At 36.4% G+C, this 27,513-nt stretch overlaps 1 protein-coding gene across 18 annotated transcripts in view; it reads right to left on the bottom strand.

Annotated features, from left to right (window-relative positions):
• Positions 1-27,513, bottom strand: part of COL25A1 (collagen type XXV alpha 1 chain) — a 468,462-nt gene that overhangs the window by 207,760 nt on the left and 233,189 nt on the right. For all 18 annotated transcript variants that reach the window (XM_045470776.1, XM_045470716.1, XM_045470732.1 and 15 more), the window contains exons 3-4: positions 12,800-12,844; positions 10,730-10,737 (exon numbers count right to left, since the gene is read on the bottom strand). In XM_045470776.1, the coding sequence (XP_045326732.1) occupies positions 10,730-10,737; positions 12,800-12,844 (53 nt within the window). The remainder of the gene's footprint in view (positions 1-10,729; positions 10,738-12,799; positions 12,845-27,513) is intronic.

The following is a 27,513-nucleotide window of genomic DNA, read 5'->3' as shown; positions in this document are numbered from 1 at the left end:
TTTCCCCCTTTTATAAAAGGCTCCCTTTTTGGAACAGCTGTTCCTGCAGTGTCCTATTCTGTCTCCACTGTAGAATCATCCTTCACTCTTCCTCTGGTTCACTCCTCATATTCATTCTATAAATCCTATTACTCTTCCTTGGTAACTTTTCTCAGATGAAGCCCATCCTATGTATGCTTTTAGACTAGCCTAGATTTTCTTCATGTTTCCTCCAGGAGCTACCCTGCAAGTTACTCTGAAACCAATCACTCTAAATTTATTGCTTACCAACTTCCCATAGCTTTTTCTTTCTCCCTTCCTTCCTTCCTTCTTCCCTTCCTTCCTTCCTTCCTTCCTTCCTTCCTTCCTTCCTTCCTCCCTTTCTCTCTTTCTTTTCTTTCTTTCTTTCTTTCTTTCTTTCTTTCTTTCTTTCTTTCCTTCTTTCTTTCTCTCTCTCTCTCTCTCTTTCTTTCTTTCTTTCTTTCTTTCTTGGGGGGGTGTGGGGGTATGGGGAAGAGTGAGCTAGTAGAGGAGGGACAGAGGGAGAGGGGGAGAGAGAGAATCTTAAGGCTCCATACCCAGCATGGAGCCTGACTTGGGGCTCATTCTCACAACCATGAGATCATGCTCTGAACCGAAATCAAGAGCCAGACGCCTAACTGGCTGAGCCACCCAGGCACCCCGCCCATAGCTTTTTCTATTAAAATTTAAAGTTCATACTGCTAAGTCTGGCATTCAAGGCTCTCCATGTGTGATCCTGACCCATCCTCCCAGAATAACCTCTATTACTTCTATCAGGAGCCACCTACTCCAGATACCTTGGCCTCTCCAATGGCTCATTACCACCTCTCAGGCCACTCTCTCCCTCTTCACTGATCCAATTATCTTCCATCTTTCAAGTCTCAGCTCAAGTTCCAAGTTTTCTAGCCATTCGTATGCTTAATGGGGTTTCCTCATTCTAAACTAGTACTCTGACTATCTGGCTCATTCATTTGGCATTTAAGTATAACATGACTTGTGTGGTTGATAAATAGTAAACATAGGTGAAGACTATTTTCTTGAATCAGATTAAAAGCTGTCTGAGACAGAGGATATATTTTTAAAATAATATACAGAACAAAAGAAGGGAGGGAGAGATGGAGGGAAAAACTAAATGAGAGACTTTCCTTTGTACTCACAAGCTGTGAGTTACAACTTGGCACTGTGTGTATCTTCCATCCAAATGTTATCCTAATTTCCCATAGTGGGAATAATCAAAAGAGACATTTTAATAAAATGTGCTGTCCTGAGTATGCATGAGTTTTCCACTTGTGGTTGATTTGTATTACATCCATTTTACCTCCTCTGGGTAAAATGACTGATAGGTATAGACACCATGGTCAGGGAAAAAAGTGATGCATGGAGATGCTCTGAAAAGCAGCACCAAGGCCTTCTGTATTGGTAAACACAGTGGACACTTTTCAGTCTTCATCCTATTTTCCAGTTTGCAGTATCTAGCACTGTTCACCACTTTCTTCATTTTAAGACCTCTTCCTTTGTGTCTCCCTTGACTGTAATAAGTCATGATTCTCCTTCCACCTCTCTAAGCACTCCATCTCAGTCTTCTTTAAAAGCTCCAATTTTCCCACCTATTTCTTAAATGACAAACTCTAAAGTAGAGTGGGAGAGGGTGTCATCTTCATAAGCTGAGTGGCCTGATAACTTCAACCACTTCAACAACCAGCTATACTTTCATTATTCCTAGAGCTCTCACTCCAGCTCAAACCTCTCCCGAGTGGAATACCAACGTAGACAACCGGCTACTGGATGTTTCCATCTGGATGTCCCATATGCATCTGTAACTCCTCATCAGACCAAACCTCCCCTGCCTTTTCTATTCCTTGTTCCAGTGGCCTGAACTATTATTCCCCAGAGAAGGCCTGAAAAATCACCCCCACTTCTCCCTCCTCCTCATCCCTACATCTAGTCACAAATTTCTTCCATTTCTACCTCATTAAGAGCACCTGAATCTATCCCATTTTCTACTTCTCTCCAGGCTACTATATTCTCAGCTAAATATTTGCAACAGTGATTTAGTCATCTTTTGCTTCCCTTTTGTCCTCCTCTTGTCCTTTAGGAAGAGTGATCTTCTAAAATGTTTGTCTGACCATGACTCCCCACTTCTTAAATCCTTTAGACTCTGTATACTCTCAGGGTAATGACTTAGCATGGCATGCACGGTCCTTCACAGCTTCATCCATTCCAATCTCTGCTGTCTTGATTTACTGCCTAATCTCCTCCCTGAACTTTACATTTCAACCTATTTAATATGCAGCTTCCCCAAATGCCATTCTGTCTTGTGTCTCAAAGCCTTTGAAAATGCTAGCCTCCCTGAAAACATCGCATTACTTAAATTTTTCATGTCAACAACTCCTTGACTTACCATAGATCCAGAGGTGTCCCTGATCCCGTCCCAACCCAAACCTAGGTTATTTATCTGCCCTGTTGTTCTTCCACTGTACCTGGACATAACCCAAGTGTACTTCTTCTCACATAATATTGCTATGTTTTTGTTTTGCTTTGTTTCTACTAGACTCTAAGTTCCTAGAAGAGGGAATTCTTTCTGTATTATAGTCTAGGACCCAATTCAGATCAGACAGGTCACTTGATCAACTTAGGCCAAATGTAAGCCAATTTCATGGTGTCCACATAACTGGAAACTAAAGAGGAGCCACCCATTTATAAGAGGAAATCATAGCATTTAAGTAGCTAGTTTGGAAGAATGGGGACACCGAGACCTTCTCTGCAATCACATGCCCCACAAAGATTACTGAATGCTCACACAGTCATGATGAAATGACAATGCATCCCTTCAATTACTCATTTGACTTCGTTCAAAACACTAACACTCAAAATGACTCCAACCTTCTTTCTAATAGCACTTTATTTTAGAGTGGCTTTCTTGACCAGGGCCCACAAATCCATAATTGGGGAGGTCATATAATTACTTCCCCATTTGTCCCAGAAGATATATGCAGGTGCACAGGCAGACAGTCCTAGGAACTTGGCCACATGAGTAAGTATTTGGTCACAAGAAAGCCAAACAGGAAAGAGTGATGTGACACCCCATTTGTTTGTAGACTGGCTATTAGAAAGGTTTGCAGGTGTCTGATCACCAACCAACAGCAAAATCTTTAAAACCACGAGGTTCTTTTTAATAATTCTGACTGCCTGTGCTACCTGTTTTTTTTTTTTTTAATCTAAAGAGAAACACTCTTCTAGCTCTTTCTTATTTCATCTACCAAGTATCTTTGAAAGAGAGAGGATCCGTGTCTAACCTCTCTTTGGTTTTAATATCTATTTCTCACCAAAGAGTGACATTTGCTTACTTTTCAAACCTTGTAAGAGTTGCTTTAAAACTGTTAGTCATTTTTTTTTCACAATACTATTACTAAACATTAAGCTTTCACCTGAAACAATTGGGAATATGAAACAAAATAGATAACCAAAATTGTTTCTAGTTGAGGAGGTCACTCTAAACCCAATACTATGTAGACACAAGGTTATGAAGTAACTCAGTGGCATGAGAGACAGGACAGAGAAGAGAAAGCTGTAACAGGGTCTGATGTTGCTGAAAGATCTTATAAGTGCTTAAAGTTAAAAAGCCCTCATTACCAATGATGTTACAAAGCAACCTGGGGGTCCTGGAGCTTGTGCCTAGCATTAATATCCTACTCTTCTTATAAAGCAAACCCCAACCTAAAAAACAGAACAAAACAAAACAAACCCAAACTCTTCCTTTTTACTTTTTTTTTTCTGTTCAAGGATTCTAGTGATAATAGTTTTGATGAATGTTTTTCTCGTCTAAAATGTTACAATAAGATAGAATTCACATTATTACCCAAGTGACATACCCATGTACATCTCTCTGGGGACTTCTAGCTATTTCTATTTCTCTCTTTTTTTTTTTTTTTTTTGTTTTTTTTTGTTTTCATTCTTTCTTTTCCTTTCTATTTCTTAAGGAATTGTTTCCAGACAGGGCAGCAGAGATTAGCTGTTCATCAAATTTGTTCACCTTTTCTTCTGAGCCCACAGCTACATTTCTTGATCTCCCTCACAGTTATGTGTGAAGATAGATGTTGACGCTTGCCCAAGGAATGTGGTCAAAAGCAATATAAACCATAAAAACCTGTATCTCAGGTGGTGGCAGAAGAAAATCTTTCTATCTAACCTTTCACTCTCTTTCTTTCTTTTTCCTTATCTCATGGCTGTGTATCTATGCCCAGGGTAACTTTAGAACACTCATATGAAAGACAGCAGTCTCCATCACTGGATCTCTGCAAGATTGCCCCTCATCATGTGTAAGAAATAAATGTGTATTGTGGTAGCTACTAGCATCTCAGGGTTTGTCTGTTACAATAGCTATAGTTATTCTAAAACAGATGGCATCTAGAAATAGACCACAAGAAAAAATAATGTTGCAAAAACTATTGCCAACATTTTTGTATGTCTATTTCCTCCTGCCCTCCTTCCTTTTAAACAACCTTATTTACCTCAATTAGTGGGTCTTTACCCATTATTTTTCCCTTTTCAAGAGTTCTAAGGTTCTGCTTAATCTGGCACTAAATCTACATAAACAATATCAGAGGAAGCATTGAAGCAAATTACCACTGAGTACAGTTCCCTCTTCAAACATGGCAGCTTGAACCACTCAAAACAGAAGACATAAAAAGGCACTGGGGAATCTATTCCATGTAAGAATTATAGTTATATTTTCTTTTTCTACCTTTTATTCCAAGACACAAGTTGTGTGCAGTGTCCCAAAATGAACTACCCATCTGTGACAGCCTATGGTCATTCTATTATAGCTATGTCCCCAAACAGCCTTTAGACACAAATTGATGCTCCAGGCTTGTTTTGTTTGTTTCTCTGGTCTCTTATGGTGACTACATCTGAATTTATATAGTCATCCCAGAATCACTGCAGTGATTCTGCTTCCTATAAGATGCATCGTTTGCTCTATCAACAAGAATACCTTATTATTATGGAAAAAATAAGTCACCACACATACAAAAGCATATTCCTTGAGCCCAGATAGAAACAAAAATATTTTAATAATTAAGCAGGAACAAAGAAGAAATTAAAGAAACATTTGCTGAAATACCCCAAGACTATTTTATTCTTAGTTTTCTTGAATTAGATGATTTATAAGCTTGTTTTGAGTAGCCAGCAATATGAAAGAGCACAGGGAGTTGGGGTGCCTGGGTGGCTCAGTAGGTTAAGCGCCCAACTTCAGCTCAGGTCATGATCTCACAGTCTGTGAGTTCGAGTCCTGCGTCAGGCTCTGTGCTGACAACTCAGAGCCTGGAGCCTGCTTCAGATTCTGTGTCTCCCTTTCTCTCTGCCCCTCCCCTGTTCATGCTCTGTCTCTCTCTGTCTCAAAAATAAATAAAAACATTTTTAAAAAATTTAAAAAAAGAAACAGTACATGGAGGAGATCTACAGATAACTAAGAAAAGCTTAATATGAACCATAGATGACAGAGGGAAGGGCACAACAGAGAAGGCATTTGCAAAGAAAGTGGTAAATCTTAAATCTTACTTGCCTGAAAAGCATCTTACAGAAATATGGGGTAGAAAGGGGCTTTGCAGAGAGCTAGAGATAGACATGGGTTCAAATTTTGTTTCTGCCTCCTGCTAAATGTGAGCACTAGGGCAAAATAACTTGACTTGCCCAACGCTCAGCTTCTTAGTCTATAAAATGGGTATAATAAATCTCTAGTTCACAAGGCTGGTATGAGAATTGGTCTATAAAGTAACACATAGGTAGGAAGTTACCATAAATTGTAATTATTAGTGAATCTGGAAAAGATTTACTATTGACTTAAAAGTCATGTTGTTTTTTCAATATGAAGTAAAGATATCAGAGTTTTTCATCTAAAATTTCCTCAGAGATTTCTTTTTCCTAATTCATCTACCATATTGGCAGAAATAGCATTGTAAGCTTAACTTGGCTAAGTCTGCTTCATTCATCTGTCAACAAGATTCTGGGCTTCAAATTGAGTTGACAATTGCTGAAGGTAGATGGGACAGAACGGGCTACACAAGAGCGTCGTATTTCGCACCTCAGAGGGTTCTATGCTACCAACAATAACATCATATCTCTGTCAGTCAAGCACAATTATATGGCTTGATAGACTGATACAAATACAAAGCCAGTTAAAACAGGTCTCCGGACTCTTTTCTGGCTACAGTTATAGGGCTTGTTTGAATATCAGAATAGCGTCTCCTCTGGGGACAAAAGGACAGAGAAACCACATCCCCCACTGATTCTAAGAAAGGTCAAAAGTAGTGCAAAATTTGCTACATTTAAAAACTCTGAAATCACTTTGTAAATTTTTATCTGACTCTTTGCTTCTTATTGAAACATGATTGCATTTCTAAGAAATCCAAAGTAGGCGGTACAATTTCATGGCATATGGAATCAGGTAACACAACAGTCAGGCAAATCATTCTAGAAACACATTTGTGATATCCAAGCTGGGCATTCAAGGCACTTTCATGGATTCCTTTAAAGCAATGTTTTATTACATGTTACCTTTATGAAAAAGAAAATAGAAAGAAGTACCTGTTATTCATGTAAAAGTAAATTACACATACTATTATAAAATTGCTGCATTGCAGCCTTTTATAATGGAGACCCCTATGGTAGCAATATCTTTTTGTCAAAATAGATAACCGAGTAGTAAGCTGAACAGCTTCCTAAAGAGTGAATTGAACATGGGATCTAATTCAAGTTGTATTTCAAGTTTTAAATTATAAATGACCTCAATATGCAAGATATAAAAACTGACAGAAGAAAAAACACTTCAGCCACACACTAATCTAGTGTGATATATCCAATATATCAAATGAAGATGTAAATGTAAGGTTGTAAAATTAAATTTTATCATTATACTTTTTTGTTTTTTTTAGTTTTACTTCAGAGTGACTACTTCAGGAGGGCAATGAAAAGGTGACTCTTAGTGACAAAAGAGATCTGTTACTGTCAATCAATCTTTCATTTGTTTGTTTCATAAGTGTCCACATGCTGTTTTTTGCACAACTGAGCACATATCACGAGTGAATGACAAGAAAATACAAATCCCAACACCAGGTTACACTTCATAATCTTTCTGTACATGGGAAGCCATGGCAGCACAGAAGCTCGTAGCAAGAAGGAAGCTTGAGGAATTTCCTTGTGCTAAGTATTCTAACACAGGTTCAGTGTCACAAATTGCTCACCAGAAGGAAGACTATGGAATTTTTCAGACTACCTTTGTGCCTTACGTTGTATTTACAGGATGGGGGCAAGGGCAACTGCCATTACAATGGCAGCGTAAGCATTGATATTTCCTGTAATTTCTTATTTGTGCAGATAGCTAAATATACTTTTTAAAAACACAAAAAAGGAAAATAAAATTTCTCTAAAAATAAAATTACAGAAACTTTCAGATTTCAGTTCATGGAAAAGAAATGGAAGGGGAAAATACACATAAAATTAAATGATGCTAAAACTAGGAAGACTATGGTCACTTTAAGTTATAATTGTTAATAATTGGATATTATATCTCAATATATCATTGGTAAACCTATTTAATCATAATAATGCCACTGCTTACTGATTTTTATTCAGATGCAAGATATATAATGGAAATATTTTATAGAGTGATCTCCTCTGAAGTAAAATTTGATATAAGGCAAATACTTCTTGAAAATCATATATGAAGGTTTATTAGAAATTAGAGCCCCAACAGGATTCCATTATAAGATATTTCACCCATAAGGATTCCCATGATATGGGGTTCCAAGTACTATAAGACTCCATTGTATTAGTAAAGATAGCATAATCAATACGTATTTTTTTTTCTCCTTTTCACAATCGATGGTTTTTCATCTTACCAAATGTGAGTGACTTATCTTTTAGTCAATATAAAAACTCATGATTATACCTTATTTCTTTTTTTTTTTTTCATTCATGGATTTTTTTTTAATATATGAAATTTATTGTCAAATTGGTTTCCATACAACACCCAGTGCTCATCCCAAAAGGTGCCCTCCTCAATACCCATCACCCACCCTCCCCTCCCTCCTACCCCCCATCAACCTTCAGTTTGTTCTCAGTTTTTAACAGTCTCTTATGCTTTGGCTCTCTCCCACTCTAACCTCTTTTTTTTTTTCTTCCCCTCCCCCATGGGTTTCTGTTAAGTTTCTCAGGATCCACATAAGAGTGAAACCATATTATACCTTATTTCTTAGATTTGATGTGGTTTGCTAAACACATTACAACTTCTTTAAAATGCAATCGAGATGGGACAGTATGAATGCTTATTTTATGAATTAACCACTTTACATTTTTGGACATGTTTTTATTATACACAGTTATTTATATAAAGAAACAGGATTGGACCCATGGCCTACCACTGTTACACAATGATCCATGTTGCAACACACTCAAAACTCATAAGGAATAGGGATAATGTGGTAAGTGGAAAGGGTTTGAACCAGACACATTTAACTGAATTCCAACTTTGTAAACCCTCTCTAGAGGTAAAACTATTGATAATTAACCTCTATGAGTCTTCTTCACTGAACAATGGGAAGGGTAACACCAAGAATTTTGTGAGGCAAAACGGAAGTATGTGTGTAAAGTTCCTAGAATATTGCCTGCCACATGTAGACATACCTCATTATTATTACATTTCACTTTTTTGGGCTTCACGGGTATCTTTTTTTTTTTTTAAATACAAAGTGAAGGTTTGATAAGAGACTCTTAAAAACTGAGAACAAACTGAGGGTTGATGGGGGTGGGAGGGAGGGGAGGGTGGGTGATGGGTATTGAGGAGGGTGTTGGGATGAGCACTGGGTATTGTATGGAAACCAATTTAACAATAAATCTCATATTTAAAAAATAAATAAATAAAATAAAAGACAAATGCATTAAAAATAAAAAAATAAATTTAAAAAAAAGTGAAGGTTTGCAGCAATCCTGCATTGAGCAAGGTACAGGCACCACTTTCCAATGGCATTTGCTCACTTTGTTTCTCTGTGCCACGCTTTGGTAAGTCTCACAATATTTCAAATTTTTTCATTATTATTATAACTGTTATGGTGATCTGTGATCAGTGTTTATGATTCAGTGAAATTTCAGATGATGATTAGCATTTTTAGCAATAAAATATTTTTAATTAAGGTAGGTACCTTATTTTTTTAACATACTGCTATTACACACTTAACAGACTACAGTATAGTGTAAACATAACCTTTATATGCACTAGGAAGCCAAAAATTCACTTGGCTCACTTTATTGTGATATTCGCTTTATTGCAGTGGTCTGGAACCAAGCCCATGATATTTTCCAGGTATGCCTGTACTTGGGGCTTAAACACATTAGTTCTATTTTCTTTTTATATACTAAGAAAGGAAAAAACAATTAAATCTTTAGTGGAGATCCTGGACTAATAGATGTTTCAAGAAAGCAGGATCTAGATGACTGCCTAAATTTGTGAAGGACCAAAGAAGAAATACTAGAACCCGAAATGTCACCATTTGGCAGAAGCAAGATTTAACTACACCTTCGCATGTCTAATACTTACTTACATCCACATCCACACACACCAAAAAGTCTTGAACTCTCTATTCTGGCTGTAATTTCCAGAGTTTCCTCTGGATAGTAGTGGTTTGCTTCTAGCTTTAAAGACAGAGGCTTAAATATGAAGCGAAAGAATAAAGTTCCTAGACCTGGGGCATACCATCTGCCTAGCATTAAGCAAGAGCTGAAAGTCAGTTACAGAAGCAAAGTCATTTCTAACATGATTTATGTTCCACCCTTGAACGTGGCAGGAAGACTGCAAAAGATATTTGGAAGCCAATGCTTCCTCTGAATAAAGTAAACGAGTATATGCTAAGCCCCTCTCCCTGGACCATGCTGGCCTGTTAGATAAGTTGCCAATGTGGAGTCTTTGAACCCTGGAGCAAACTGGCTATTTGGGATGAGAAAGTATCTCAAGGCCAATGATCATGGCTACCGTAAATGTACAGTGGACAATGCAAACACTGGGGTCAGACAACAGATATCCAGGATATTATTACTCAAAAACACATCCAGCTCAAAGCTGACAAGATAATCTGTTCCTGTGAGTGCAAAGCAGACTGGAATGCGGCAGCTCTGACCTACTCAAGGAACGAAAAAAGAGAGTGCAACTCTCCAAGGGCTCCATCTCATGTTCTTTATGCAGGCAAACTCCAAGGGACTTCAAAGGGAGTGTTGCCTAAGGAGGGAGTACCAGACCAAGCCCCCGGGGGGTATCATTTCCATGATCATGTTGCCATCTACATTTGGTGGACTGGCAAATGCAAATATTTCAGATACAAGTTTAAACAGATGAAAAAAGAAGTGCGAAATAGCTTGGGGATTTGCTTGCAAGAGAAACCTCAGAATTCCAGGAAAAGTATTTAATATCAGGAGCTTCATAAGTTTGTCCAAAAGTCCCAAGAGAGTAATTGGCTTGTGAGCGTATCAAAAATAAAGTCTTTTTTAATTGACACATATTACACTTCAACATATCCAAAATAGTGTACTAAAAAAATAATTTCCCAATGTTAGATATCCTTCAAAGGTCAGTAACATTTTTCTAATTGAAATATAGACTATATTTTGATGTCTTAACATAGTTTTAATATACATGATCCTAATTAACGTAGAAGATCCCAAATGCAACAAATATACTTACAGGAGGACCTGTGGGGTAGGGGTGGGGTGGAGAGAATAAGAGAAAGGGAGAGATGAATTAGTGAATATGCAAAATATGAAGATTAAATAAAAGATGAAAGCATTGTCATAATCATCATCAAAATACAAGGGACAAAGAAGTCATCTAGAGTTCAATGGTTCTTAATCTTTTTTTAGGTCATGGACAACTTTGATATCCATATCATAAAAGTGTATTTACCCATACATTTTATCCATATCCATATCCATTTCCATTTTATCCATATCATAAAAGTGTATTTACATCTATCTGCACACAAACTTTATATAAAATTTCAATGGATGTTCAGATTCCCTGAGGCCTCTCTATGAATTACTGAAAGGCTCATCTTAAGATGGCCTATTTATATAGCTAAAAATTTAGATAAAATGTGAATCAGGGGGATCTTTGGTCATTGATGATAGCCCAGTTATAAAGAATTGATATATAACTTTCTGGAGTTTGGTAAAATGGCTAAATGAGAAATGCACCCATTATTTGTTCTAAAAATGTTTTTCATTCAGTAGCATTGTCAATATATAAAAGACTAAACCCTGATGTTTATATGTTTCTTTAAAACTATGTATTTTCATCAAAACATAGGCAAAGTCTAAGAAAATTTCAATATTTTGCACACTGTATGCTCAATTAAAACACAAACACAAGTTTTTAGTAGTCAAGAAGTTAGGAATTAGCTTTTTAAATTTCTATAAAACTTCACATAAGTACACAATTTTTACTTCCCCCCCCAATCCTTTTTATTTCTTTTGACAAAGATCAATTCACCAACTATTTGACTCTGCTAATGTTTTATTATTTCTTTTTCCTTAAAATACATTTATAATCCATCTTTAAATATAAAACTGCATTTTGTGAAAGGGATACCTGTACAAGCTTCCAATTACTTAGATTAAATGAGGTTGAAAGATAACTTTTAGGAATACTTTTAAGGAAATTAAGCAGGTATCTTGCCTAAATTAGTAAATTTTTCATAAATCTCTTTCACTTCAACATATTTTTTTCCAAAAAGAAGAGGAAATGAGACAAAAAACGAAAAACTTTACAAATCAATCTGTTCCTTTTTTTTCATAGATCAGTATTTTTACTGTTTCTACTGGAAAAGAGCATTTCTTAGCATACTTGAATCAAACCTTGAATTACTTTCAAAGTGAAGAAAAAACTCAAATAAAAAATGTTTTTTGAAACCAAATATCCAAATAGTGTGTGCACTTACTGTTTGACTTGTTTTATAAAGTCTAAGGCTCCAAAATGACCATGCAAAGTCTTATCAGGCCATCAACTCTTCCTTGCAAGGTAAGAGGAAGGTACATATAGGGATTTGGCCTAAGAGCAAAAACTCACTGAAATAGGCATTGGGACAATTGGTTCTGTTTCAAGTTCTGCTCTTAAAAATTTGCGTGGCCTTGGCTGGATCACCTGACTGTTCTGGGGCCTCCATTTCCTCAACTACAAAATGAAAATGCTGGATTGATTACTAAAGCTGCTGTCATCACTAAAATCCTAGGGTTATATGAGAGAAATAAAAATTCCAAATTTTGAAATGAATGAGAGTAAAAGCATGACAAAATTGTACCAGTTGGATAAAATAACAATAAACCTTTCCAAGACATGTGCCCTAGTGTCCCAAAGCAGATGTTTTCACAAAGATGTGTTCTCACAAAGATGTTTTCTCCATGCATGTACATGTATGGAGACAGAAGCATGGGTGATATTGCCACACTGTGTGCAGCTAAAAAAGTCTCCACTGTACACAAAAAGGGCCAACTTAACCTGATACAGTAAATAACCCCAAATTGGGTGCCAGTGGCTATCAAATTTAACAACTGAACAATATTTTCCAAACTATCTATGGTTTGATGGAAATAAGGAGATGATAAAAAAAAAAAAAATTCTAGGTGTAGTAGAGAAGATTTAGACACATGCACAAGCTTGTGGGCAACCTCCAGCAAGACTATATAATCATTAATTAGGAGGAACAGATGCAGGAATCTAACCAAAACATTAATGACAAAGAGCAGCTGAGAGACTTACCAGATTCTCCTCTTCGGCCCCTCTTACCTCGTTTCCCCGGAGGGCCTGAAATACAAAGAAGAATTTTTTGAAAGTGGTTTAATATTTTTTTTCTTACTCCAAAATGGCTAGTAAATAATTATTGATGTATTTTATCACTATTTTTAACTAATAACCTCAAAGAAAGGACCAGATATTTGTAAAGGCCAGCTTATCAGCATAACTCTTAAACTTCAGTTAATTATAAAACCTATGCCAGATGTCTAATCATCTAGCATTACTTAAGAACACTGAACATTCAGAATTTTTATTCATGCTGCCTGTTTATCATCAGTAAAGATGAATTTAATTGCAAATTGGTACTGAGATTTCATGTGTCTTAGGAAAATTTCTTTTATAAAGATTTCATTATATTAATAATTAAAAGTGCTAAGTTCAAGATTATAGTTTCTCTTTAGTCAGGTTCATCATGATTGATGACTTCCTTGCAAATATTTAGTTGGCAGTTAAATGTATATATTTGCAATTGGAATTATCCTTACAATATTTCTATTTTATTAAATATGAATTTTCATATATTAGAATTTCTCTTATTGAGAACCAGCTGAGTTAAAGACATACTCTTTAATTGGAAAGTGTTTAGGTACTAACTATAGGTCTCATTTTTTTAAGGAGCTATCTCATTACTGTCATTCAGTAAATAGTCTTTATGATGATCCCACTTTGAAAGTAGAGAAAGACTTCTTTTTTTCCAGTGAATTGCCTATAAAGACCACCAAGCTAGTATGTATCAGACTTAACACAAGATTCTAGACATTCATGGCTTTCAGGCCATTACTCTCAATTATATCATTTCTGCCCTCATTTCCTCAAGTAAGAATAGTTCCCACTGAATTATGAATAGAAGAGAATAATTAGGCCACAATGAGAATTAAGGTCTTCTAATATTTGCTGTAATAAAGAGGCCAAGGAAAATACAGACCCTTCTGGTTTTAAAGAATGAGCTGCTAAGTTGGACTGATGACTTCCAAACTCTAGAAAGTTCAAGACACAAGCAGCACAGGCCTTAGCAGTCAGCCGGCTCCCAACGTGATCCTGAGCTACCAACTTCCACATGGAAACACTATCATGAGAATAAAAACATCAGTGGGCCAGTTAGTTTCCCCTCAAGCCCTTACACAGAGTAAGTCTGGTCATCTGTGTTTCGTAACAGGTTAAAAACAATCAAGCAATAAAATTGATTGAAAATGTTACGAGAAGCAGCAGAGTCCAAAATTGTTATTCAAAATTTCATATTTCTTTCTGTATTCTGGACTAAAGAGAAATTTCTTGAATCATATTCAAGATATTCTTGGCCAAACTGAAAGCAGAAGAAAAAATCACATGAATAGGTAGATAAACTCAGCAGGACCCTAATAAGTATGAAAATACATATCTATTTACACCCGTTCAAACACACATGCACAGAAATATATTGACATATTCTCATATATACAATGTCTTTAAGATTAGGAATCAGATTTTTTTCTATTATAAAATTACTTAAACTAAGAAGTATTTAGCAACAAATATATACTTCTGATGTCTATGGTCTGCATAGTAAGGGTTATAGGTTAATGTATAAGATATCTATCTGCCCTGAAGAGGGAAAGAAGTTGAAGAGATTACATAAAATAACACATATGAAAAATTTGTTAGTATAGTGTTGTGAAGACAGCACCTTGAGTTTATGCTCTGATTTATTCCTTCTACTCAAAACATATGGCCAATTATAAAAAGAGAAAAAGTTTTTAGAAGAATTTGTATTCAAAAAAGAAATGGGCATGTCCACAGGCTAGAAATGGACCAAAAATGCAAAGTGGGAAGCAGGGATAAAGCCATGAGCCTGTTGGCTCTAGTTCCAGACATAGAAATAATGGCCATAAGTATGATTCCTGGAGAATAAATACTCAAAAGTTTTCTAACCAGAGTCAGGCTCACTTAATAAAGCCAGTGACTTGGAAATGCTGAAGATAAGCTGAAAAAAAACCAGGTCTCTGGCTTAAAGGCTGAAGAATATGGACATAGTCTCTCAATCAGAAAACCAGTAGATGCTTACTTGATGCCTAACTCTATCATCTCTACAACATATATCTAGGACAGAAGTCTAGAAATGCCATTTTATTTTTTTTAATGTTTATTTTTGAGAGAGAGAGACACAGATGGAGAGCGAACAGGGGAGGGGCAGACAGAGAGGGAGACACAGAATCCAAAGCAGCCTCCATTTCTGAGCTGATAGCACAGAACCTGACAAGGGGCTCGAACTCATGAACTGGGAGATCATGACCTTAGCTGAAGTAGGGTGCTTACCCGACTGAGCCATTCAGGCACCCCTAGAAATGCCATTTGAAGACCAGTCTGGTCTAGAAGGCTAAGGATGTCAGGGAAAGACAAACATAAAAGAGTTAGGTAAGAAAGGGTGAGTACAGAGGAAAAAAAAGCATAGTGAGAAAACTACATTGAAAGAAAGACAGAAAGAAAAGAGAGAGGGAGGGAGGAAGGCAGGCAGAGAGAAAGAATACATAATGAGTACAAAAAACAAAATTCTAAAACATATGAAGAAATCTAATGCTAAGAAAGGCAACACTCAACAATAGGATCAGGAATTTTTTCCAGGTAAAATTAATCTAAAAAAAATCAGACAAAAGTCAGTATATTAATTATACTTTAAGAGAGGAATTAAAAAGTAATATTCATTAAAGAGCAAGGGTTTTTAAAGGTAAATAAGAAAAAAATCTATCTGAAACAGAACCCTTGAGAAACCTTGAAAAAAAAGTCATTGAAATTAAAAAAAAAAAAAAAAAAGAACAAATCATTTAAATGGTAGCCTGGATATGGTTGAAGACAGAATTGATGTAGAAGATGCAGAATACAGCCCAGAGACAGATCCAATATTGATTTGTTCCTATCTATCTGTCTACCTATCTATCTACTCTGGTCTGAATGTTTGTATGCTCCCAAAATTCATATATTGAAATTCTAACTCCCAAAACTGATGGTATTAGGACGTGGGGCCTTTGGGAGACAACTAATTCATGAGGCTGGGGCCCTTGTGAATGGAATCAGTGCCTCATAAAAGATTCCCTAGAAAGACTCCCAAACCCTTTCACTATGTGAGGATAGAGTGAGAAGATACCATCTATGAACCAGGAAGAGAGCCCTCACCAGAAGATGACCATGCTGGCACCTTGATCTTAGACTTTCCAGCCTCCAGAACTGTAAGCAATACAGTTTTTGCTGTTTACAAGCCACCCAGCCTGTGGTAATTTTTTATAGCAGCCCAAACAGACTAAGACAACTATCTGTCTATCTACATTTCTATCTGTCTACCCACCTACCTAGCTGTCTGTGTCAAGAGGCAAAATTTTACTTACATCACCAAGAGTACCCAAAAGAAATTATAGAGAAGCCCATATTTAAGTGATAACAGATGAGGATTTTCCAGAACTGAATATAGAAACCCTAAGATTAAAGTTATACCCAAAATGGCAAGTAAAAATAAATCACACTTAAATATAATAATGTTCAAGAATAAAGAGAAAAATGTTAGGAATTACCAGAGGGAAAATTACAGTGGAAGGTACTTTGACTACTGTCTCACCAACAACAAAGGTGTCAGAAGAGCTTAGTCCTGATTTTCATAATAAATCTCAGATATCTCTTATTATTATTTGTTTATTGGAATTAGCTTACCATTTTCCCCTGATGAATGTTCCTTTTAAATGGTAGAATTTATCAATAAAAATAAATTGCATAAGTATTTTAAATAGTTTGAAATAAGCTATAAAACAATATTTAAAAGATATCAAATTATGAAAAATTGGTCAAAAATGCAATATCTTTTGAAAACATCAAAAGACAAAGAATATTTCTGAACATGTCTGTCTTAAATATTCAATCATAGGCTTAAAGGAATAAACCAAATGCTGTGGGAAGTGTCTGTTATATTGAGGACTGAGAAAGAATAGAATCTAAGGAAACTGAAAAGACACTGACAAAACATACCTATTGAAAATGAAAAGGTCAGGGGCACCTGGGTGGCGTAGTCGGTTAAGCGTCCGACTTCAGCCAGGTCACGATCTCGCGGTCCGTGAGTTCGAGCCCCGCGTCGGGCTCTGGGCTGATGGCTCAGAGCCTGGAGCCTGTTTCCGATTCTGTGTCTCCCTCTCTCTCTGCCCCTCCCCCGTTCATGCTCTGTCTCTCTCTATCCCAAAAATAAATAAACGTTGAAAAAATAAAAAATAAAAAAAAAATGAAAAGGTTACAAAGAATTTCATACTATGTGAAAGAGAAAATGAAGTTAAACTGAGTTATGATAAGATGAGAATCTAAACTATGGGATTTATAAAGAAAATACTAGATTGGAGAAGAGGATGTACAGTTACTACAAGAAACAGAAGACTGGAGTGAGCATTATACTAGGCTTAGTGAACTAATAAATTACATAAACCTCCTGAAAGACATAAATACAGATCTTGCTTAAAAAAGAATAAATAAAATTTTTGAAAATAATCTGTGCAGATCAGATAATTTGATACTGCTTTTGATTTTAAGGATGAAAATACTTTTTTAAAAATGATTGGATGGGATGAATTTAACAATGGACAGCTGGACACTAGGATGAAAAATCAGAAAAGGCAAATGATAGATTTTTCCCAGGCAAAACTGATGTTAACAATAGTTCAGATAGACAGTGGCCATTTCCATTCTAAGCCAAGTGATGAAGTGTTGAGTAGTCATGAGCTGTATGAATGAATACAAAAGCTAAAACCTGACTCTTATTCACTGAATTTGGCCAGGTCCTTGGAGCAGAAATTCTCAGTGAACTCTGTCAGCAGAAAGCCATGACTCTGCAAGAGAAACTGGTTCAAGAATATGAATGGGAAGCTATCGGCAACAGAAGAAGTGAAAACTTACAAGCAGAGAATTCATGAAATGAAAAATGAGTTATGGAAAACAGAGAGAGGCTATAAAACCAGATTGCTCTTTGTAATAACAAAATTCATGGCAATCAGTACTGTTCGTGTTTCAGAAAGAGTTTTTGCTTGAAAGACAATGCAAACTGTCAGCCTGAGACAGACATTAGTAAAAATTAGCCATAATGGAAATGCTTTAAAGACTTGTGTCAACAAACCCAGCTGGAGATAGATCCAGGTCATCAAACCACATCATAAGAAGGTGTCTTAAGCTAATTCTTTGTGCCCAAAACTAATATTTGCTGGAGCACTCTACTCCTTACTAAAGGTATACCCACCTGTCAGAAGGCTCTTTTCTAAGGTGAGAGATGTACCTAGAAGTAAACACATGCTTATGTATGAGCCTTCCCATGATCTTGGGGGGTGGGTGGTTATTGCACATGTCTGGAATACCCTCATCTGGTTTATCAGATGAATTACCAAAACCTGTCAATTCTATTTCTATTACTTGAATCTATTCACTCTTCTCCACTCCAAGTATTTCATGGCTGAGTAACCTTTCTGGTTACTTAGAGAAGAGATTTTTTTTTTTTACAAGGATTTTACTTGTCCTTTAAAAACATTTTACCACTTATAAACATTTACAATTAAATAAATAAGAAGTGTTCGAGAAAAGTTTCAGAATCTATAATGGGCTGGGTTTTTTGTTTTGTTTTGTTTTCTTTTTACCTCTTGCCTCCTATTTCAACACACATTTCTAGCTGTCCCTGTTTTGGGGGGAAAAGAAATAATATGGATAGAAACAAAGGGAAGAACTAAAATCAAAATGGATAAAAGACTTAAATATAAGGACTGAAACAATAAATCTCCTAGGATGAAAACATAATGAAAAAGCTCCTTGACACTGGTGTTGGCAATGATTTTTTGGGTATCACAACAAATGCACAAGCAACAAAAGCAAAAACTAAACAAGTGGGATTATATGAAACTAAAAAGTTTTTGCACAACAAAGGAAATGATAAACAAAATAAAAATTCAGTCTATGGAATGGAAGAAAATATTTGCAAACCATATATCTCATAAAGGGTCAACACTCCAGATATATAAGGAACTCCTACAAATCAATAGCAAAACAATAAATCACCCAATTTAAAAATGAGCAAAGAACCCAATCGACATGTCTCCAAAGATGACCTACAAATGGCCAAAAAGTATATGAAAAAGTGCTGAACATCCCTGATCATCAGAGGAATGCAAATCAAAACCACAATGAGATATCACCTAACCCCTGTTAGGATGGTTATTATTAAAAATAACAACAACAACAACAGGATAAGCATTGGTGATGGAATGGAGAAAAAAAAAACCTTGTACACTGTTGGTGGGATGTACATTGGCACACCCACTATAAAAAAATATGGAGATTCCTCATAAAATTAAAGCTGGAACTAGAATAAGATCCAGCAATCCCACGTCTGGATATTTATCCAAAAGAATTGAAATCAAGATCTCAAAAAGAGATATCTATACTCCTGTGTTTATTGCAATGTTATTCACAATAGCTAACGTACGGAAACAACTTAAATGTCCATCAACAGATAGATGGTTAAAGCAAATGTGGCACATACATGCAGTGGAATGTTATTCAGCCTCAAAAAAGAAAGAAATCCTGCCATTTGCAATAATATGGATAGATCTGGAGGGGATTATGCCACGTGAAATAAGCCAGATACAGAAAGACAAATATGATCTCATTTATATGTGGAATCTAAAATAGTCAAACTCATAGAAGCAGAGAGTCGAATAGTTATTGCCATGAGCTGGGAGGAGGGGGAAATGGGAATATGATGGATACAAAGTTACTTTTAAGGAAGATGAATTCTGGAGATATACCATAGTATGGTGCCTACAGCTAACAATAGTGTACTGTATATGTGAGATTTCCGAGGAGGGTAGATCTTATGTCAAGCATTCTTACCACAAAATAGTAATAGTAGGGAGTGGAAGGAAACTTTGGGAGGTAATGGATATGTCTATGGCCTTGATCATGGTGATGGTTTCACAGATGTATACTTATTTCAAATTCATTGAGTTGATAGATTAAATATGTACAGCTTTTTACATGTCAATTATACTTCAGAGAAGGGGATTAAAAAAAAGAAACAAAGGGAAGGCTCATACCCTGAGTGATCATGATTAGATGTGTTGTCATAAAAATCTGAGAACAGGGAAAAATTCACCATCTTGTTACAAGAATGACCTAATGGTGACTACTGACCTGGATCATTTGAGAATTCCATAAAAAAGGTAATGAACATATGTAATGGCACAAACTAGGAGCTCAATAAATAGTAACTCGGTCTTCTGGTTTATTTATATTTTCTTGTTACATTTAGTCAATAGTAATAATGTATTTGAGTATTTGACAAGAAAAGCTGAATGTGTATGTGAATAAGATTGTGAGAAATTAACATTACCTTATGATTAAAATATTCAAAGAGGCAAGTTAGTATAAAGAAAGAATATGGAACGCAAAGTTAAAAGACTTACTGGTTTCCACTGCTGTGTAAATTGATCTTACAATTAACCTCTTTGGTTTTAGTCTGCTAAAAGATCTGGTAAATAATACTAACTCTACCATATTTTTGTGATTATTGGGAAGGTAAAGGCTGTAAGTGCTATACACATATGATAAGTGAGTCTGCCCTTCATTTCTCATTAATTCATTGAAGCTTATAAACTATTTCCATGCTATATTACTGTCATAATCATCAATAAAAGTAGTAAGACTTCTAAACAATTTGACACATCCTAATAAAAAGCTGGTTTATTTACTTTTTAAATTTTATTTAAGTTTACTTATTTATTTTTAGAGAGATGGGGGGGGGTGGTGAGGGAGGGGCAGAGAGAGGGAGAGAGAGAGAGAATCCCAAGCAGGCTCTACACTGTCACACTGTCAGGGCTCGAACTCATTAACTGTGAGATCATGACCTGAGCCAAAATCAAGAGCTGGATGCTTAACCGACTGAGTCACTTAAGTGCCCTAAAGGTTGAAATTTTAGTCAGAAGTTTCATCTCCAGAGGCAAAGAGGTCATCAGAGAAAATGATGTAAAACTACCTCAAACAACAGTAAATAGTCCAAAAATTCCATACTCTTATCCAGAATTCTGGAGGCAGAAAAGCAGAAATATTAAGGCAAAGGAAACAGCAGGAGACTGAGCTTGTGCCAGGGAGGGAAAGAGTGAGTAAGAAGCCCTGGAAAGCATATGGAGCAACCCATGTGCCAATGCACACTGGAGTAGGGAGGCCTACAGAAGAAATGTGTGCAAGCCTAGGACCCCTCCCCTGCAAGTGATCCCAGGAATAGGTCTCCAACAGCTGCAGATGGCTCTCAGGAGAGAGGAACCTGTCTGTGCACAGAGGAGATGGTAGATCAGCCTTCCAGAACCATCCTCCCCCATCCTCCTGCTCCTTTGAGAATACTGAGCCACTTTTACCTTCAGATCTTCTGGATTAACCTTGCAAGTAGGCACAGATTAATTTCAGAGCCTTCCCCAAAGTCCTCCCACCTGCTTGCCTGCTTAATGCCTGAAATTCTTTCAACATAGACCAAAGCTTTTCATTCCACAATTAGAAGTAAAAGGCTTAAACAGCAAATGTTTGGTAGAAGCAGAATATTAGCTAAAATGTATTTTCCCCATACTTATAAAATGTCCATACGACAACATACCCAAGAGGTCATACAGCCCAAGGTTTTCACACTGTGCTTGATACCCAGATACGAGAGCAGCTCCAATTTGCCATATTGAATTGCAACCATTTGCTGTAAAAGTTCATCGGCTAACACAAGCTTATAAATCAATGATTCATATTTCTGCAAATGTAAGATTGAAGCCAAGATAAGTGAAAACAACCTGCTGAGGGTCCCACACAGCAGACATCAGCTTCCTGATTCCAAGTTCAGTGCTCTTTGACTTAGCACGCTGCTTCTTTTTGGAACTCATGCTCTATAGATTGAAAGACTGGACACAACCATCGCCAACTTTCCAAACTGCTTCATTCTATCAATGGCTTGCTTCATATTTTTATAACATGGCTACTTAGAGGCAGATATACTATTATTACTTGTTACAGTCTCCCACTAGACTGTAAGCTCTTGAGCATACAAATTCCCTTGTTCATCTTTGTGTCTCTAGCAAATGGGCACAGGACTTAGCACTCAATAAAACTTTAAAGGAATACTGCCTATGGAGTATTTGATGCATGCCAACATTATTTCATACTGTGTTAATTTTTAAAAGAAATAACTTTTTTTTATTTAAGAGATTTATTTCCCAAGATATTTTAAGTCAGCATGTACTGCACTATATGTAACAGAGGCTAGTTTGTTTTAAATATCTTTTATGTGTGTGTGTTTGTTTCAAATTTCCTCAAGTTTCTAATCTCCATGGAATGTCAGTTTGTAAAAGAAAGGTAATCATAATAGATAATAGGTAATAATTTAAGTTTATAATAGCCAAGCTCCATAACTCTCGACAGAATATTATTCAGATATGCATTATTTATGTTAAAGGCAATGAGTTTAATTGAAAAATTGTAAAAGTAGATTTCCCTTTTTTTTAGCAACACAAGATACACACTAACAAATGTTTAGGGGATTTTATTCTTACAAGTTATTTGAGTAATAAAAAATATAAAAATTAATAGTTTGTTAGTAAAAAGAGTTCATTGGTATTTTAGTTATAAACAATAAAAATGAAGATGCTAAATTTTTATTTTTGAGCCCCAACCACCTAATTTCAATAAGGCTAAGAAAATCTATAATGTACTAGACTCCTAAGATTAGTAATTAGAATTGTTTTGTCAAATTCCTAGAGGAGATTTTTTTTTTTTTAATTTTTTTTTCCAACGCTTATTTATTTTTGGGACAGAGAGAGACAGATCATGAACGGGGGAGGGGCAGAGGGAGAGGGAGACACAGAATCGGAAACAGGCTCCAGGCTCTGAGCCATCAGCCCAGAGCCTGATGCGGGGCTCGAACTCCCGGACCGCGAGATCGTGACCTGGCTGAAGTCGGACGCTTAACCGACTGCGCCACCCAGGCGCCCCAAGATTTAAAAAATAAAATAAAAAGATCAAATCTTTAAAGTAATTTTATGAATATTCCTCTCAAAAATCTGCTTATTTTCTAGCTTTTACACCCTCAACTTTTTCTTGGTAACAATTTCAAGTCACACTTATGAAACAAAATATTTGCAGAAATTGTGTTCAATTAATGAAGATGAAACAATGTAACTCATAGAAGATATATAAAAAAAAAAAAAAGAAAAAACTCCCTTCTTTTAGTAGCTAATAGATGTGAAAACATTAGGAGTGTACACATTAGGTCACCTAAAGCCAACTGGGTGGGTGTGTACGGGTGCACTGGTTTAAATGTAAAAATGCAGGGGCACCTGGGTGGCTCGGTGGGTTAAGCGGCCGACTTCAGCTCAGGTCATGATCTCGCGGTCCGTGAGTTCGAGCCCCGCGTCGGGCTCTGTGCTGACAGCTCAGAGCCTGAAGCCCGTTTCAGATTCTGTGTCTCCCTCTCTCTCTGCCCCTCCCCTGTTCATGCTCTGTCTCTCTCTGTCTCAAAAATAAATAAACGTTAAAAGAAAATTTTAAAAAAAAATTAAATAAATAAATAAAAAATGTAAAATGCAATACTTCCTTGGGGTAGCAGCCAATTGGTTTTAAAGCAACTAGTTTAGAGGAAAATGGGCTATTTATTCCCAAATATACTTTCCATTAGAATTTTTAGGCAGCAAGGCATGCCCTTCTGGCAAAGTATGTTTTTATTTTCTCATGAAATACATTGAGAACAAGTGTTTTGTTTTGTCTATTTATTTTTCTCATTTTTAAAATGGAAGTTTTAACAACTGCAATGTGAATATTTTACATAAATATAAGCAACTTACATCGGAATTGTGAATGTTGGGGCTCCTGAGTGGCTCAGTCGGTTAAGTGACCAACTCGGTTTGGTTCAGGTCATGATCTCACAGTTTGCGGGTTTAAGTCCCATGTTGGGTTCCACAACTGGCAGTGTGAAGTCTGCATGGGATTCCCTCTTCCCCTGTCTCTCTGACCCTCCCTCACTCACACTGTCTCTGTCCCTCTCAAAATAAATAAATAGACTTAAAAAAAAAAAAACACAATTGTGGTGAATGTAATTCGCAACATTACTATTATCATTAGCATTTTTTTAATTGGTTGAGTTTCTGTGCCTTGTGGAGAGAGGCCAACAGGCCACATAATAGCATTCTAAACCTTCTTGCCGTTATTTCAAGTTCAATTCTGGCTTGTGCTTCATTTAAATGAAGTATTTCATATAAATTCAAGCACATTTTATTTTTTTTTTCAACGTTTATTTATTTTTTTGGGGACAGAGAGAGACAGAGCATGAACGGGGGAGGGGCAGAGAGAGAGGGAGACACAGAATCGGAAACAGGCTCCAGGCTCTGAGCCATCAGCCCAGAGCCTGACGCGGGGCTCGAACTCACGGACCGCGAGATCGTGACCTGGCTGAAGTCGGACGCTTAACCCACTGCGCCACCCAGGCGCCCCTCAAGCACATTTTACACTTACCCAAGAACTAATTGATATTTGTAAGTTTATAACTAGAGAAAAATGACCATATTTATGAGACAACTGGGGACTCTCACAAGAACACACTGGATGAAACAACTCCACTTACACAATTAAAGAAGAGGGTTTCCAAACCAAGTGCAATGGGATCTTTTCTGGGCTTTATGTTGAGGCTTTGTTTCCAGAAATGGAATTCCAGCAAATGAGGAGTTGTCTTTATTGCTGTTTTCAATATTTAGATAATAAATATAGTACAATATTCAATAGAAGCTGTTCAAAACTACAAATAGTCCCTGGTTACAGTCCATTGACTTTAATGAGGTCTGATGTGGCACAGTTGTTATTTCTATCATTCGTGTCCCACACATAAAGTGTTTCATTATTATGGTACTAGAAGTTTTACCCCATGATCCTATAGGGGATTTGTCATGACAACCTTTTCTATTTCTACTTGCAGGGAAGGGGGCTGCAAGACGTCAGAGAGTAGGGGTTGGGAACTAAGAAAGATGTGTTTCTTTGTGAGATTATATGCTATATGATGAGTTGTTATTACATATACAATGTAATATATTAACATGAAGAAAAACTGAGTTCCCAAGTCTGCAGAAAAATTTAAATTAGCTCTCTAGATTCCATTTCCTAATGGAATGCAGAACAGTGAACAGATCTTTAAAGATAAAGAGAATTTTTTAAATAATAGAAAAAAAACAGGATCAATGGTTGAATGTAGTTTGTCATATATTCAGTAAGTTAAATAATGTTAACTCAATTTATCAGTGACTGAAACAATAGAAAATGAGGAAGAAGTGGGTTAATGGAAACTGGGATTTGTTTTCATTAATGGCTTTGCAAGGTCGCAAGCTTTTGCCAAAGAACTGATAGATGAATTAAACAGCAGCACCACATACATCATTACACACATGTAAATGGCCCACATTTCTTTAAGCCAGTGCTAAATGAATTATTTAGCATGCCTATTGCTAAAATTAGTCATCAATGGGGAAAATAATCCTAAGAGAACTGGTTTAACACTGAAAATTCGTGATGGAAGACAGTAAACAAAGAGTAGAGATGAAATCATCAGAATAGGGTTAGGAGTACTTCAGAGGGAAGGGGCAGCATGGAAGTCAAGATCCTCTGAAACAAGCATGAAGGCAGAGGGCACTGAGGCAATCAGAGCAGGCGTGAGCCAGTAAGAGCCCATCTGTGGAAATCAGCCAAGCTGATGGCCCCACAGTGTCATGGGGTGGGGGGCAGGGAAATACAAATACTTGCACATAATGAAAGGGATAATGATGATGGTTAATATTTACAAGTGCTCATTATCTGTCTGGCACCAAACTAAGAACCACCCATGCACAGTTTCATTTACTTACACTGGTTGAGTGACCTCAATATAATTTCAGAAAATGAGGATATAAAGAGGTTAAGTGTCACAAATCCAGTAAGTGGCAGGTAAGGGATTCATGCCCAGACAGTCCGACTCCTAAATTGTAAATTCCAAAACTAAAGACTTGCTTGTTTACTAAGCACACTATTGGATCCATTTTCTGATATAAACACACAGAGCTGCCATTAAGGAAAACAGAAGCTTTAACTGAAGTTGGAAAGAATTGGTTCATAAGTATTCCAGAGGTTCTCTGTTCACAATTCTAGTTTATAAGGGGGTGTGTGGGTGGCTCAGTCAGTTAAGCGTCTGACTTCAGCTCAGGTCATGATCTCACAGTCAGTGGGTTTGAGCCCCGTGTGGGGCTCTGTGCTGACAGCTCAGAGCCTGGAGCCTGCTTCAGATTGTGTCTCCCTCTCCCTGCCCCTCCCCCGCTCATGCTGGCTCCCTTTCTCTCAAAAATAAATATTAAAAAAAAAAAAAAAAACAATTCTAGTTTATAGGTTTTTTAGCTTCTCATTCTAAATGCAAATTAATCATGAGACACTACTTGCCAAAACTTAATGAACTTTTATTTTACAAAGTTAAAAAGGAACCGTGCTCTCTTCATACACTGAAAATACTCATGGTTAACCCAGGCGGATGTGATTAGCACATATTTATGTATATGCTCAGAAAATATATTCTTACACTATGTATGCCAGTATTTTCTTTTTTTTTTATTGATGGTGAGAACATTTAACGTGAAATCTTCCCTCTTTGCAGAATTTTAAGTGTACAATACAGTATTGTTAACTATACCATGCATACCAATTTTAGTAAGTCTGTTACATATAAATATTTAGAATGAAACAAATAAAAACAAATTGGTCTTTACAAATAAGGGATGGTGTCTTTTTCACCATTGGGTTCTCTGTACCTGGAACATAATTAAATATTACGTAAATGGATGACTTTTTGTTAAAGCCAAAATAACAATAACAGTTTTGTAGTATTTCTTCTGGTTAAAAAAAACAAACAAACAAAAACCCAGCAGAGTATAATTTGTGAAACCAGCCACAGGGATATATGTTTGAACCTCGCACTGTAACAAATTAGCTGTGACTTTGGACAGATTAACTTTGTAAAACCTAGTTTTTCATCTACACAATGTAGACAATGTCTACCTCAGAGAGTTTAAGTCTTTACTTTTCAGGTCTGAATTCTTTCCTGGTCTCTCTCAAATCCAACTGCATCCACGTACAAGGGGAATCATTTAAATATATTTTCATCATATGATTCCGTGATCGATAAACTTCCACATAAATATGGGGGAAGTACTTATTGGCCCAACAGAAAAGGTTTTTCCACTAGGAAAACCCAGTCCCACTATTTCTCAGCCCTAATTCTCCATGCCTAATCCTTAGTCTTTCATAATTCTTGTCCTCTCCTTACTTAAATTTAATTTCAAGAAGACAATATAATAATCACAATCCTTTCTCTCTTGCCATGTATTTGGTCCATTTTTCTCTCCAATCTTTTTTCCAACATACCCAAGAATTGGTTCTATAGCAATGTAAATTCTACCTTCTTGCAATAGCACTACCAACTTAATAAACATTTTAACATGGCTGTTAAGTAAAAGTACACAAATTTTTTTACCATTATTCTCAGTTTCCTAAATAGGAACGGCATTCCATACTTAAAACTATAGTTTAAGGAAGAACTGCTATTTGCCTGTGTAAGGAACTAATTTGCTCAATGCTATGATGTATTTGAAATGTCATGC

The sequence above is a fragment of the Leopardus geoffroyi genome, chromosome B1 (genome assembly GCF_018350155.1).
Source record: "Leopardus geoffroyi isolate Oge1 chromosome B1, O.geoffroyi_Oge1_pat1.0, whole genome shotgun sequence".
Lineage (NCBI taxonomy): Eukaryota > Metazoa > Chordata > Mammalia > Carnivora > Felidae > Leopardus > Leopardus geoffroyi.
This window is presented reverse-complemented; position numbering and strand designations above follow the sequence as displayed.